Source organism: Coenobita brevimanus, chromosome 61 (assembly GCF_032717465.1).
Source record: "Coenobita brevimanus isolate Jiangsu-jjx chromosome 61, ASM3271746v2, whole genome shotgun sequence".
In the NCBI taxonomy this organism is placed as follows: Eukaryota; Metazoa; Arthropoda; class Malacostraca; order Decapoda; family Coenobitidae; genus Coenobita; species Coenobita brevimanus.
This window is the reverse complement of record NC_137014.1, coordinates 35,108,268-35,124,184: the sequence shown is the minus strand read 5'-3', so window position 1 is coordinate 35,124,184 and position 15,917 is coordinate 35,108,268. Positions and strand designations below refer to the sequence as shown.

The window sequence follows — 15,917 nt, the reverse complement described above, 5'->3', positions numbered from 1 at the left end:
GTGAAAGTAAGGAAATACCAGATTGGGATTATAAGTTAGGAAGATCAACCCTACACATATCGAATGTAGGACTTTTCGGCCACGGACGTTTGGGCCATGGGCCACCAACCTAGGACGTTTTGAAGTGTGAAGTGTTGTGAACCTTACCTAACCTAACCTAACCTTACCTTGGCCGCGGCCAGAACGTCCAAAGATGGTGGCGCATGGCTCAAATGTCCGTGGCCCATACGTCCGTAGCCGAAACATCCGAGCACGCACATATCAGAAAGTGAGAAGGACCTAGGAGTGATTATCAATAACAAACTATCTCCAGCTGACCACATCAGTGAGAAGGTACGTAACATGTATACATTACTTGCTATTATGAGAATAGCATTCACATATATAAATGAAGACATGCTGAGAAAGATTATAACATCATTCATCAGACCACCCTGGAGTATGCATCAGTAGTCTGGAGTCCTCGTCTCAAAAAACACATGGATAAGATTGAAAATGTACAAAGGGCAGCTGGAAGATGGGTACCAAACTTAAGGGATCTAAGCTACGAAGGAAAACTAGAAAAAGCTGAATTTACCAACACTACAGGAGAGAAGGAAAAGAGGAAACATGATTGTGCTATATAAATTCATGTCAAGGAAAGAGAAAATAGACATAAATGAATATATAACATATGGGGAAGCATCAGCAAGAGGACTCTGCAAAGAACTACATAAAAAGAGAGGCGATAAAGACGTAAGGAAATTCAGTTTCCCAAATAGGGCAATTATCAGTGGAATGCACTACCGAATGAAATAGTGTGTGCCAAAACTATTCACAAATTTAAGGGTAAGTATAACAAAAATGGTTTAATACATGGTAAAGTACGAGCTTGACTCATTCCTGTAAAGATACCACTAGCTAAGAACTTTATTCATTAAATCAGGCTTTACTGATCTACCAGAAGACCCGCCGACATGTCGTAAAAATACCCCCGCTAATACCAATACACCAGTCCTGTACGAGACAGCCCTAGCATGTATTCAATATGGACGGTGGGTGTTAGCGCCGAAGTGGTGACATGTAGAGGTGTATGGTATGTAGGAGGACTGCTGGGCCTTGATAGCAGGCTGTGAAGCCTATGCCCAGAGTCGAACACATTAAAAAAAAAAAAAAAAAAAAAAAAAAAGGTGTTACACACATCAGTGCTGCACTTCATTGTTACCAAATGCTCAGGTGGCGAAACCAGTTCAGGGTCAATAATACACCCAAATCTCGTTGTATTTTGTATTTTTGACAAAAAAAAAAAAAAAAAAAATACAGATACATCTAATATTGCATTTTTTTTTTTGTTGCATCCCGACCGTGAGACCAAACCAAACACGGCACCCCAACACTATACACAATGTACACAGTCAGAGTTCTCGTCTCTAGGAACACCTTGAGTTCGAGTATTTATTTCCACATTTTATTTTCAGTCGTTTTGTGTTCGTGAAGTTTCAAAACTGGCGCACTTTTGATATTATCGGAAAAAAAACTTGGGTTTTATTTTCTTCCTTCACTTTCACGACACTTTGTACGCTTTTTACATTGTCCACTTGGTAACTTACGCTACTGAGGAAAGGACAGAGTGAAGACAAGAATACATGAGAAACAAAGGAAAGTAGGAGTGGGTATGAGAATGGCGAGCGTTTTATCTTAAAATACGTATAAAAATAATAATGATACCAAAAAGAGTCAACAAATAAGAGCAGGAAGGAGTAGCTGCAAGAGAGATGTAAGAAGAGCAGAAGGAGGAGAACTGGGGATGTCTAACAAAACTTTTAGGAGATCGATGTTTCACCACAGACACCATAACGCATCCAGTCTGTTCTCATCCTTTCTTCTCTGCTCATCGCCGTCACATCTGCTTCCCCCTGCACCAGATATCCCTATTTAACTTTATAGCTTCATGTCGGCCGTATTCTCTGAGCCTTGGGACGATTTCTAGCACATCTTCCTTACTAGTTTATTACGGCAAATGGGACATCAACACTCTCTGGTACGTCATTTATCGAGTTATGTCCATAGAACAAAGACATTAAAAACATTAATGAGATTATTCAGTTTTTCAATCCGGGAACGTGTTTTACTTTTTCTTGCTACCTCCAAATGATTTTATTCAGCTTATAGGACACCTCTCGTAGTGATGTGGTAGATGATTGTTACATATAATATTCTCCTCCAGTTCGAAAAGTTTCTCCAAACTGAACAAAACAAATGCGGAGATATGAAGAATGCAGTGAAAATACGTCCCTGGCATGATGGGATTAATGTGTAATAAGGAAAAGGTATACCACTAAGGAAGTAATGCAAGAAATTCTCCAAAACTGACGGGGATACTAGCTTACAAGAAGCAGACTGGGCCGATCTCAAGTTTAAAGGCTTGATCCGGTCGGCCTATGTCCCTCAGGCCGACATCGACGAATGGCAGGCGTTGAGGTTTGTTTGTGCGGTACTCCACTTTGGTTGTGGCCCAGCTGCTAGACCGAGTCTGGAAATGGAAAAAGGCAAAGAACATGTTATTCGCTGATGAATTCTGGCAGGAAAATAGGAAAGGGATGGCATCGTTGTGTGTATGGGGGGGGGGGGGAAGAGAAGAGACGGTAATTTATTTACTGTTTAGTCTGGGCCTGTTATTCATCACTGAGTCTAGGGTGAGGAAAAAGGGAAAGAACCTGCGTGTTTATTCAGTGTTGAGTCTTGGCCAAATTTTTATCTGGGTCTAAGAGAGAAAAAGAGAAAGAAATGGCATGGTATTCATTACTGAGTGAAGAGGGAAGAAAAGAGGAAGGAAGGAGATTTATATTGACGGTTATCGACTGCACGAGGATCATTGAGGCTGAAACCACTGAGCTCTATAATGTGGAGAGGTGTGCCCACCGCCAAGGGCACAGGGCGGCGCTGATGATGTTCATGCATTACACCGGATGCCCGCGCCTTTTGAAATCAGCCAACGAATTTGGAAAATGTAGTGCCATGATCCACCGCAGCTAAAATATAGTGCCATGGCCCATTGGTCAGCTTATGTAAGCAACAGCGAAACAGAAACAGCAAGCTAAGAACTACCGTAGTGGAGGCGACGAGTGCGGGTGTTTCAATGTGGCGGCCAAAGTTACACGGTCGCTGCGGAGATAGCCTCTCCATACCATAGAGCTCAGTAGTTGAAACTCATCCCCTAGTACACGATTCGCAACCGTCCACGTTAAAACTACTGTAAGGCTTCAACTGTATTGTTGGATGAACAGGGATAAGAGGGAAACAAACTCTATCCAAGAGTCTGACCGGCTGGAGAAAAAAAAAAAAAAAAAAAAAAAAGGCGGCATGTGATAAATCGCTGAGTCTAAGGTGAAGAAAAACAGGGAAAGACATGGTATTCTCTGTTATATAACGACTCTACTTCCTTCAGATTTCTTAATTCTTTCACAGTATATAGACGGACATTGTATGCAGGCTACCAGACGACAATATTATTCTGGTGAAAGAAATTATAGTATTCGGAGTGCTGAAAACTGTCGATTAACCCGAAGGCTACATGAATTTCTCTGATTCGAATGAAAGTCTTGTAATCACATTACAAAACAACAGTAGCTGCTACCTTCAGCATCAGTTATCAAATGGAAAGTAGGCTTGGAGTAATACAAAGCTAGTGGACTTCTTCGCATCCTTTAGCCCGTTCTTCCAAAATACCTGTAATCCTCAACACTGTCAGTACTAAAACTAAAACTGAGCATAAACTGATTACCATTTTCACTGAGAAAAGCAAATCAATGCAGGTTAGCTCACCTTGCATCCATCTTCAATCACCCTGTACTTAAGCTTTCTATTGCCTCGCGCCTTGAGTTCTATATCAGCTGCAGTCATGATCTGCATAGCTCTCCGCAGATTCCTCTTGGTGGCATCAAACACAGCCACGGACTTTTTGCAGTGGTAGGTCAAATGCTGAGAGGCCTCGGAGGAAAGGAGTTGTAGGAACCTGAGTTGATTACTGTCGGCTTTGTATGTGAACTCAAAGTCAGGTTGGATGTCCTCACCAAGCCACACAATGCCTCTAGACTGTCCCTGCCATGTAAACTCCTGTGTGAGGCCAGGCTGGGGCAGGACACAAGTGGCTTTGGTGGTCATGTCACAGTGAACCACGATTGCGTCCTGAATGTCTCCTTCGTTCGGGTCCACCCAGTATTCCCCTGTGATAGAGAACATAGTGGAATTAATAGTACAACAGGGAAACGCACCTTTAAGCACCTTAATTTAGACAAAGAGTAAATGTACTAGGTTTAAGACATCTAAAAACACTGAACAATAGGTGGCTCAGGCTGTGTGTGTGTGTGTGTGTGTGTGTGTGTGTGTGTGTGTGTGTGTGTGTGTGTGTGTGACAGAGAGAGAGAGAGAGAGAGAGAGAGAGAGAGGTCTAGATCAATGAAAGTAAAATAACATCAACTTGCCATCTCTCTCTCTCTCTCTCTCTCTCTCTCTCTCTCTCTCTCTCTCTCATTGACAGTTTTGCCCATTCCTGATTTCATTCTTTTCTTAATTTTTAAAATTTCCTTCTTTCTTTTCTCTTCCCTTCCATCTCTTCTTACATAGTATCTCTTCCTCAGCGGTTTATTCTGCTACAAATTCAAACTATATCAATATTAAAACGATATAAACTTCACGTGAAAAAACAGTAATGTGTAATATGCAAAATAATTCGCTATGGATGAGGTGCTGCGAAGCCTCCTATTCCACTTAGAATACGGCCACAGGAGAGTTCCTAACACAACTTCCTTAGTGATTTATTTTGGCTAATTCACCGTAACTTTCTATTTTGTACATTTTATATCTCTTTAATATTGACACTTTTTTTTTTTTTAAATAACAGAAGAGAGGAAGGAAAAACAAATGAATAAAAAAAAATAATCCATACACCAGATTACTGGTGTCCTCTGTTCATAAAATATCTGTAACAGTTAGACCTGAACAGCTGTAGCTTGAAGTTTGCAGGGAAACAACTCTGGGGAAGCGAGTTCCAAAGAGATGCAGTACGGGGAATGAAAGAATTCTGATAGGCAGGTCTGCAATATGGCTGAGTGACATTCCAGTCATGAGCGCTACCAGATGCCAGTGTAGCACGAGGGAAGGCATGGAGAGGTGGCACCAAGGACGCAACTTCGTCTGAGCATTTGCCATAAAAATATCTGTAAAATAATGCAAGGGAAGCAACATTCCTTCTTACTTGTAGGGGAGGCAATTTATTTGTAATGGCAGGGTTGTTAATAATTCTAACAGCCTTGTTCTAAATTTTGTCTAGTTGTTTTAATGCAACGTCTCCATATCCATTCCACAAGGATGAACAATATTCAAGCTGAGAGCATACATGACTCTTATAAATTATAGCTAGCTGCTCGTCAGTGAAGAAGTTACGGACTCTGTATATTAATCCAAGTTTCTTTGAGGCGGTTTTAGCAAGTGATCTAACATGAGAGGTCCAGCTGAGAGCATTGTTAAGTGAGTTGCTGAGAATTTCAATACTTTTGGAGATGGGAATACTAGTAGTACTGAAGGTAATATACGAATCTGGCAATATCTGTCTATTAGTAAATTGTATATATTTAGTTTTACTAGCATTAAATAAGACAAGGTTGCTTTGTCCCCATTCACTGATCGTAGATAGGTCTTGATTTATGGAGATGGTTGTACTGAGTTGAGAGGTAGAGATATTCGACTTCGTAAATGGGTGTCTGAGTGTGAATGAACTATGTAGTGTTGAGTCATCTTCATATGAGTGGCTGAGATTGGGGGTGACAGATAAGAGATCATTAATATGAACCAAGAACAGGGTTGGGGCCAGAACTGATCCCTGTGGCAGGCCGGCGTTAACTGAGTGGAAATCGGAATATACATCATCTACTTTTATTTTCCTGTGAGATATGAGCAGATCAAAGGAACAAAAGACTTTAGTCCATAGCAAGGGAGTTTGGACAGCAGGTATAATTAAAAACTTCTATCTATCCATCTATAGCCCGATGCTCTAATCTCGCAAAGGGTGGCCGCAGACAAAACGCCTCCAGGTCGCTCTGTCATCCACCATTTGACTACCCTCCCCCCAACTCACCCCCCCTCCCTCATATACCTCTCAACTCCATCCCTCCACCTCATCGTCGGTCTACCCCTCCCTCCACCTCACCTAGATACACCCTCTTAGTCAGTCTTTCATTCTCCATTCTCTCCATATGTCCGAACCACCTCAGTGTATTTCTCCTAATCTTCTCAACCACATCCACATCCACCCCACAACGTTCCTTCACTTCTTCATTCGTCAACCTGTCCCTCCATGTCACTCCACATTCTCCTCTCAAGTAACTCATTTCCACTGCTCTCACTCTTGACTTGTTCCCCTCTTGCAAGGTCCACGCCTCGCTTACATACGTCAGGGTAGGGATCACAATACTATCATGCAGTGACTTCTTAACTTCCATACTCACCTCCCTATTCCTCATCCCTGCTTTCAGTGAACCAACAACCTTCTTTCCCTGCTGTACCCTTTCACGCACTTCATCCCCCAAAGTTCCATCCTTACTCATCACACTACCCAAGTACCTGAATGCACTCACATTCTCCATATCCTCATCATCCAACCTTACTGTACATTCTGTGACTTCATTCCTCTCAAACACCATAACTTTACTCTTGTTTACATTAACTTTCAGATTCCTCCTCCTACACACTGTCCCAAATTCATTCACCAAACCTTGCAACTCCCATTCATCTTCACTCAACAATACTGTATCATCAGCAAACAGCAACACCGGAATCTTCCAAATCTCACCCTCATTCATCAGAGCCACCCCAACATCCACTGCCCTACCTTGCACTTCCTTTACAACCCCATCCATGTATATATTAAACAGCCATGGAAACATCACACAACCCTGTTTCAGTCCCACATTGAGATAAAAGAACTCACTCAGCTCACCATCCACTCGCACCGTAGCCCTAGCTCCTTCGTACATACTCTTCACAGCACTCAACAATTTCCCCTCCACTCCATATATTCTTAATACCTTCCACATACCTTGCCTATCTATTCCGTCATAAGCTTTCTCCAAGTCCATGAAGGCAGCATACACTTTCTTTCCCTTCTCTAGATACTTCTCCACTAAACATCTTAGAACAAATATCTGATCTACACACCCTTTTCCCTTCCTAAATCCCCTTTGTTCTTCTCCAACTAGCTCCTCTGTCATATGCCTAACCCTATCAGTGAGTATTCTACCATATATTTTACCAGTCACACTAAGAAGGCAAATACCCCTATGATTACCACATACTTCTCTCTCCCCTTTTCCTTTGTATAAATGAACAATTATACCTGATTTCTAGTCCTCTGGAACACTTCCCTCTTCCCAAGCCAATCTACACAACTTCCATATCCACACCACAACAATCTCACCCCCATACCTCAGCATTTCACCACACACACCATCAATTCCTGGGGCCTTTCCCTACTTGATCTTCTTCATTGGTTCCACTACTTCTGCCCTACTGATCTCTTCCTCCCTCCTCTCATCTCTTCTTCTCCCAGCCATTCCCCAACCACTTATACTCGCACTGCTCTCACTCTCTACATTCAACAAATCCTCAAAGTGGTCCTTCCATCTCCTCAATTTCTCTCTCTTCTCCACCAACAATCTATTATTCCTATCTTTCACACCCCTACTATTTCCCCTTTCACACTGCCTTACTTTCTTTACCCCCTTCCAAAACAATTTCTTACTCTCCCTCCACTTCACACTCAGATTCCTCCCAGTCTTCATCCACTTTCTTCTTACTCTCCTTCACCAGTCTCTTCACCTCCCTTCTCCTACTCACATATACCTCTCTCTTCTCTCTCTCATCTTCTCCCCTACCTCTACTCGCTAACCATTCACTATATGCCTTCTTCTTTTGTTCTACAGCTCGTTTCACCTCATCATTCCACCATGCTGTCCCTTGCACACCCTTGCATCTCCTCCTCACTCCACAAACCACCTCACACGGTGCGCCTATCTCTTCCGTGAATATCTTACATACGTTTTCCACCCCTTCCATCTGCTCTAGCTCATACCTTCCCAATCTTTCTTCCACTATGCTCTTATACTCTGCCATTCTCTCACTATCTTGCAAATTCTCCACTCTTCTCACAGGAGCTGTTTGCTCCTGTCTTCCCCTTCGTCTCCTCAACCATTTTCTTTGCAGCTTTAACTTGGCCATCACTAATTGATGGTTCGAGACTCCATTCCCCCAACCTCTCCAAACTCTTGCATCCAACACTTGTCTTCTCATTCGCTCATCCACACACACATAGTCTATCATTGCCTTTCGTTCAAGAAGTTCACCATCCATCCTTCTCATTACTTTCCATGTATACCGGTGGATCATCTTATGCCGACAGTAGGTGTTGGCTATTGCCAACCCCTTACCAGCACAGATGTCCACCAACGAGCTACCATTCCCGTCTACTTCAGCTGGCACATCCCACTGACCAACCACTCCATCCACTCGTACATTCCCAACTTTGCCATTCATGTCTCCAATCAAAAGCACTCTCTCGCTCCTCTCAAAGTTGTCCATACATGCTTCTACTCTCGCCCAAAACTCATCTTTCACTCTTGCCACTCGGTCCTCTGTCGGAACATACACAAATACAATCGCCCACGCTTGTATACCTACTTTCATCCTCACCCATACAGTCCTTGCACCCACTGTTCCATACTCTCTTATATTCTCTTTCCACTTCTTGCTTAGAAACGAAATATTAATATGCCATAAGATAATGTAAACTATACTATTTTAACTCTAACGACCTTAAATTTCACTCTCTTTGTCTTGAATGCTGAACTGTAACATGAGACTACCACTACATAGCCAAGTTAAAGCAAAATGAGTACAGTAAGGTAAGAGTGCTTGGAAGTCTATTTACCTGGTGAGAATACAAGCTTGAAGATTGAAAACTTGGACACTGTTGAGGTGAGATTTGTTGGAGTGAGATATGACAGCATAGGGTAGCGTGAGGATAGTGTGAGTGTGTAGGGCAGTGTGAGGACGTGAGGTACTATAAGGTAGCGGGGTGGTACTAGGGTATGATATGGATGATAGTTTAAGGTGTGGAATAGTGTGAGGATGTGCGGTTGAAGATGAAAGGTAACTTTTGGTGCAGGGTAGTGTTAAAGTGAAAAATGAATGGCAGCTTGAGCGGTGTAGAAGTGAGATGTGAGAGTGCAACGTTGTTTATATCAGGTAGTTTAATCGTGTGAAGGTGAGGAAGGTAGTGAGGGTGTGAATTAGTGTCGGGTACATGGGTATTGTAAGGGCTAAAATAGAGGGGTATTGATAAGGATAGGGATAATGTGAGGTGTCCATGTGAGAGGCATGGAACAGTGTGAAAGTGTGACGTGTGGAACAGAGAGTGGGGGAATGTGAGGTATGGAACAATGTGAAGGCGTGGGGTGTGGAACAGTCTGAGATGTGGAATAATGTCAAGGTGTGAGATATGAAATAGTGTGAGGAAATGCAAAGTATAAGGTAATGTGAAGTATGGGGCAGTGAAAGGTATAAAGTATTGTAATGCGAGATATGAAACAGTGCGAGACAGGGATAAGGCTCACCACTGGGCAGCTCTGGGTGTGTATAGGATAGGTCACGGCAGGTCTTGGCTGGGGAGTCCTTGGTACCCTCAGGACGCATGAACTTCCTGTAGGACACTTTGAGCTGCTCATAAGCTTTGGTAATGAGATCTCTGCGCTCCTCATTTGTGATCTCCTGGCCAAACAACCTGGCTGGGAGGTCGGAGTCGTCACCCTGCAGTGGGTCGGGCCCTTTGGTCTGTCCTTGGCTCAACAACACCGCCAGAGCCGTTGCATCATAGCCCATTGACTCACCAGGAGGACCAGCTGGACCTGGAGGACCGGGTGGACCTGGTAGGCCAGACCCACCAGTTTCACCAGCGGGACCACGGGGACCTGGGGGTCCCATAATACCTTGTAAACCTGGTCCTCCATCACGACCAGGAGGACCTTTTGGCCCTGGTTCACCAGCAGGACCAGGGGGGCCGGCTACACCTGGCATTCCCTTGTCTCCAGAAGGACCCATGGGACCTGGCAAACCCTGTAGACCAATTAGTCCTCTGTGTCCTTTGGCACCCTTGGGTCCTACTGCACCAGTCTCGCCTTTCTCCCCCTGCATTCCTGGAGCACCAGGCTTGCCACGGGGACCAGAAGATCCTTCCACACCCTGTGGCCCAATCTCACCTCGTTCTCCACGTTCGCCAGTCAAGCCAATTGGTCCTGCCGGACCAGGAGGGCCCTGCCATGATAGAAAAAAATAATCTATATAGAACGCACTTGCCATGGTAGAAAAAATATTCTGTAATATAGTGGTAGGTGGTGGCGACCATCATCCACTCATTTGATGTAGTGCTGCCTACTTCTTCCTTAGCCTTTATCATTTTTTTTCTGTGCCTGCCCTCCTATCTTCCTATTTCTCCCATCTTTCCTGTTACTACTTATTTCTTTTCTTTCTGTTGCAGGTGGCTTTACACTGAGTGACAAGCCAAATGGTTTCCTGTAAGCCAAGAAACCATTTACAATGCTGGGTGGTAACCATATAACCATACGTGCTCCCTACGTGTCAAGTGGGTTGGTGGAGGGTCAGTGCCCCTCCCTGTAAAACACGTAACTCAGAGTCAAATGGCCACCCCGTACGGGATTATGGCGTCTGGCAGTAGACAGATAGATAGATATTTCCACTTGGGTTATAGACTTACGTATATGACACTTTCGGCAAGTAAAACACTTACAGGCAGTCCCGATGGTCCAGGGGCACCCTGGTTTCCTGGGGGGCCAGATGGACCCTTGTCTCCCGTGCGTCCTGATATACCGGGAGGTCCAGGTTTGCCGTCAGCTCCAGGAGCACCTGTGTCACCTGTGGGACCGATGGGGCCGATAGCACCAGCCAGACCAGGGGGACCAATGGGACCCTCCTCTCCTCGTTTGCCCTCCACACCAGGTTCTCCCTGCAGATAAGAGCGCCGTTTTAATGCTGTTCTCATAAACTAGGACACATCACTGTTTCAAAGAGTGTGTATTGTCGACAGTATAGTCAAAATATATTACTATATCCTCATCTGGTATACTCACTCGTGCTCCTCGTTTTCCTTGGACTCCGGTTGGGCCAGGAGGACCAGGCAGGCCGGGAAGTCCTCTCTCCCCTCCTGGTCCTGCAGGGCCAGGTTGACCCAGTGGGCCAGGACGCCCCTGAGGGCCAGCTTCACCTTTTGGTCCCTCTGGTCCAGGTGCACCAGCTTGACCAGATGGTCCAGGAAGACCAGGACGACCAGTGTCTCCAGAGGAACCCTTAATTCCCGGGTTACCTGCCCGACCAGGTTGTCCTTGATCTCCAGGGTTTCCCTGAGAGAGGGCAGAGTAAATATTATCTAGTCTTGCATCACGCCTGATGGTCATACACATCTCATAAAAAGGAAAACAAAAAATACAAGATACTCAGAGTCGCCACAGGAATAGACCAACTGCCATACAAAGTGTATCATGCTGCAACATGCTGGACAAGTAAAATACGGTACTGCATACTTTTGTATGCTGAATTTCCTATCTGTTGAGACCAAGTACTTAAAAAATCGTATGGTTCGTTACAAAAATACATGGAAATAAAGAACACAAACTTTCACTTCAGCAGCCTAAATACTCACTCTGTTGATTTGCTCCTCATCCTCTAGGGTCTTATATGAAGTCTGGCCAAACGGTTAATAACAAGAATCATCTTATCATGTCGAGATTAATAACATGTTTAAAACAGAAAATAAATGACGGACAACTGGTGAGCACTGATGTTGATACTTACAGGTGACCCAGCATTACCAGGCCGTCCTGGTGGACCCATTAGGCCAGGTTCTCCTCGCTGGCCAGAGCTGCCTCGTTGACCTTTAGCTCCAGTCAGACCAACCAATCCTTGGGGACCAGTCTCCCCTGGAGGACCCATCAGACCGGTATTACCTTGTCCACCCTTCTGACCAGGCAAGCCGCGCTGTCCCTTAGGCCCTGCCAGTCCTGGAGCTCCAATAGGACCAGGGAAGCCTTGCAGACCCAGTTCACCCTGTGGGCCTCGTTCTCCAATCATGCCATTGGCCCCTTGTTCTCCAGGAGGACCTGGTGGACCTGGATCACCCTTTTCCGCTGGTTCACCTTGGGGCCCAACGGGACCCATCACACCTTGTGGGCCCTGGTCACCCTGGCGACCAGGGGGTCCTTCAGGCCCAACAATCCCCATAGAACCTCGCTCTCCCTTCTCTCCTGGCAGTCCAGGGAGTCCACGACCTCCAGGAAGACCCTGTCAGAAAGACAAAAACAGAAGTTTCAAAAGAGACTGGAGATTTGACTTCCCATCATATACCTTATATACTATTCATCAAATCACATTTTTATCACAGTATCTAATGGCAGTGTCTCACTGGATCAGAAGGCTCTACGGCATCTCTTACCAGTTTATTTTTGCCTATGACTTGTTAATATTAACTTGTATTGTATTAATACAACATATATCGATACGAAAAACGTGGGCAACATAAAATACATATATATATGTGTAATATGGAAAGCACATTTCTGATGAGGAGTTGCCAGAAAGCATCCTAACCCAACAGAATACAGTCGATCTCGTGCTGATGGCTGCCACCATATCACCTTATATCCTTTACTCCAATGACGTTTATTGTGTTTTATTTTTATTACCTCTAGACAAATTTAATAATCTCGGAATAATGTCTGCAAGTGATGGGAAAAATGAAGGGTATACCAAACAGCTCCAGCTCGAACTGGCATCCCTGACAATAAATTTGTCTGATGTTAAATGGAATAAATTAAATAATACGTCACTGGATTGTAGAGGTTAACACCACAACAGCAACAGCCGGAGTCAGTACTCACCACCAAGCCTGATGGACCAGAGTGACCTTTTGGTCCCGGTGGCCCAGAAGGCCCTGAAGGACCATCTGGACCAGGCAGACCGGATTCTCCACGCTTGCCAGACTCTCCTGGAGGCCCCTGAGCACCTCGCTCTCCTGGGAAGCCACGCTGGCCACGGAGCCCCACGCCACCAGGCAAGCCACGAGGACCTTGCAGACCAGCCTCACCATCCTTGCCATTGGCACCAGCGATACCAGGGGCGCCAGGCAGACCCTGGAAGCCACGAGCACCGGGAGGGCCTGGAGGACCTCGTTCACCTGAGCCGCCTTGGGGTCCTGGGACTCCTCCAGGGCCCTGCAATCCATCCTTCCCTGGGTCACCGCGAGGGCCACTGGGACCACTTTCACCAGGGGCACCATCCTTTCCTGGCTGGCCCTGTGAATACAAGCAAGATATTCGTCATCACCATTCTCATCTTAACCAACCTTTCCCATTTACATGGGATGGCAGGTATCCAGAAAAAGAAACAGGAAGGTACAAAAGTAGGAGAATTTTAAACAAAGTAATCAAAAAGTGAGCCATACATCCATTTACTTGATATTCTCAGTCACAGATGCTTTCACTACTGTGATATGTCAGGAAATCGAATATGTTCTCCATTTTGAAGGTATTTCATTCAAAATCCAGATAGGAAAATGGCTATTCATAGGCCCATCGTAACAGTTGGTGTCCCATTCTTACGATTGGTCCACCAAGTCCTGGTGGTCCCATGGGTCCTGGGAGCCCCTGAATGCCTTGGGGTCCCTGGTCTCCGGTTTTACCATCAGCTCCAGGTGGTCCTCGATCTCCTGGCCTCCCAGTTTTTCCAGAAGGGCCCGAAAGACCAGTGGGGCCCCTGAGACCCTGTCGACCGGGAAGGCCTGGGGGTCCTGGGTTTCCTTCACGTCCCTTGGTCCCTGCCCCACCTGGAGGTCCAGGATCTCCGCCCTGACCTATTAGCAATGTTTTCCTCATTACCATCTTCATCCTAAGAGACGTGTTCTAGGTGGATAGAGGAGTCACCATAGCATCACTTCATTACTGATTTATTTTACACGTTACACCTAAACATTCTGCTACATTCCAATTATTATATAATTATGATTATTGACATAGTATGCAACAATAACACACAAGAAGATACTGATGCATAATATGCAAATTAAACTGATAAAGACTAGGTGTTACTAAATATCCAGCCACTCAGAATACATTCCTAACCCTCTTTTCTACTTATATGGGATGGAAGTGATCTAGAAACAGGAACAGGAAAGTAAAAAAGTAGGAAAACTATCAACAAAGTTCAGACGGTAATTCTTACTGGCGACCTGACACTTGCTTATTCTAGGATAACAGTTTAATCTTTCTGAACTGAAGAGGATTGGTGTTTATCCTATTTACCCTTTCATACAGTATGTCTCCCAAAAGTTGAATAAAATCGTCTGGATAGCAAGAATAAAGCATTAAAACTCGTCACCAGATTGACGGGTGAGTAAAAATGGTGTAATTTAGGGGCCAGAGGCTAGGCCACCGTAATTATGTGCATTAAAAAGCAGATGACCATCCTATTTCCCCTTATGATATTACACGCTCGAAAAACTTCCAGCCACACCCTGGGATCAAACCTATGCAAGGCCTTCGCTCCAACAGGGGTGCCATATTCATTAAAGATCATAACCAATTTTTTCGACAAATAAATCTCCTTAGAAGTGACCTGCTCTCGGAAACCGTTCTGTTTGGTTGTATTTTTCATTCCAGTGTTCATTCCTGTTTGGTTGTGAAGTGTTTGACAGCTGCTTGAGTAGAGACAAACGTATATACAAGTAATCTTACACATGGGTTAGGATTATATTCTAACTGGCAAAGTAGATTTTGGAACATCTCTTCATTAGCGATTTACTTTGCACGTAACACATCAATATCCTCTTTTATGTTATGTACGCAAACTATATCTATTAGAAAACTATACAAAGAGCACACGCAATATTAATGTTTAATATGCAAAATAATACACAGAAGAGGTCCTACAATAAATAACATATAAGATAATGCTAAATTTAATATGCAAAATAAATTATACAGAAATTATTCTACATTGCCTTCTGTGTCACCTTCAAATATAGTCTTTATCCTTAGAGAAGTTCACGAATACGGGCCCCGAATTCACCTTTGGGTCCCGGGGGTCCATCAGCTCCTGGAAGTCCTCGACCGCCAGTGGGACCACGTTCACCCTGGGGGCCCACACCACCTGGGGGCCCTCGCATCCCTCTTTTGCCTCGCTTACCGGAGGAACCAGGTGCTCCAGGAAGACCTCGAGGCCCAGGATTGCCACCCTCACCTTTCATGCCAAACTCTCCCTTGAAACCACGCTCCCCCGCCAAACCCTGAAACATAGATAACAGATCAGTCAGTGTCATTCTCATACACATGGATCAATCAGCATCACTCTCATACACATGGATCAGTCAGTATCATTCTCATACACATGAATCAGTCAACATCATTCTCATACACATGGATCAGTCAGTATCATTCTCATAAACATGGATCAGTCAGCATAATTCTCACAGACATATAGGCCAATATTCTAGTTATGTTATGCAATCTCTGTATCTACTTGAAAGGGAAAAATAACATAGATGAGCATGGCTAGGGATGGAATGGAAAATAAATAGCTGAGGATTAGGAGCTAGGAAGTCTAAGTACCGAACGACAGTACGCCCCAAAGTCACATACCCAGGTCTGTATTCTCAGGGTTACGGAGATTCCCTAGCACCTCTTCCTTGCTAATTTATTTCAGTGTATGGTTCATTCATTTACTCTTATATAATGGGTTCATTATTATTCCCTCCTACACATATTCTTGTGTACTGTGTAAGCACTCTATGTCGATACGTAAAAATAACCTTGAATAACGTA

The 15,917-nt window shown here is 44.4% G+C and overlaps 1 protein-coding gene across 1 annotated transcript in view; it reads right to left on the bottom strand.

Annotated features, from left to right (window-relative positions):
• Nucleotides 1-1,327: 1,327 nt before the first annotated feature.
• The window catches only part of LOC145403745 (uncharacterized), a 59,932-nt gene continuing 45,342 nt past the window's right edge, over nucleotides 1,328-15,917 (bottom strand). The window contains exons 10-18 of the mRNA XM_080275423.1: nucleotides 15,166-15,382; nucleotides 13,701-13,951; nucleotides 12,981-13,394; nucleotides 11,899-12,384; nucleotides 11,178-11,447; nucleotides 10,838-11,053; nucleotides 9,648-10,344; nucleotides 3,805-4,205; nucleotides 1,328-2,512 (exon numbers count right to left, since the gene is read on the bottom strand). Of these exons, the coding sequence (XP_080131549.1) occupies nucleotides 2,366-2,512; nucleotides 3,805-4,205; nucleotides 9,648-10,344; nucleotides 10,838-11,053; nucleotides 11,178-11,447; nucleotides 11,899-12,384; nucleotides 12,981-13,394; nucleotides 13,701-13,951; nucleotides 15,166-15,382 (3,099 nt within the window). The 3' untranslated portion in view covers nucleotides 1,328-2,365. The remainder of the gene's footprint in view (nucleotides 2,513-3,804; nucleotides 4,206-9,647; nucleotides 10,345-10,837; nucleotides 11,054-11,177; nucleotides 11,448-11,898; nucleotides 12,385-12,980; nucleotides 13,395-13,700; nucleotides 13,952-15,165; nucleotides 15,383-15,917) is intronic.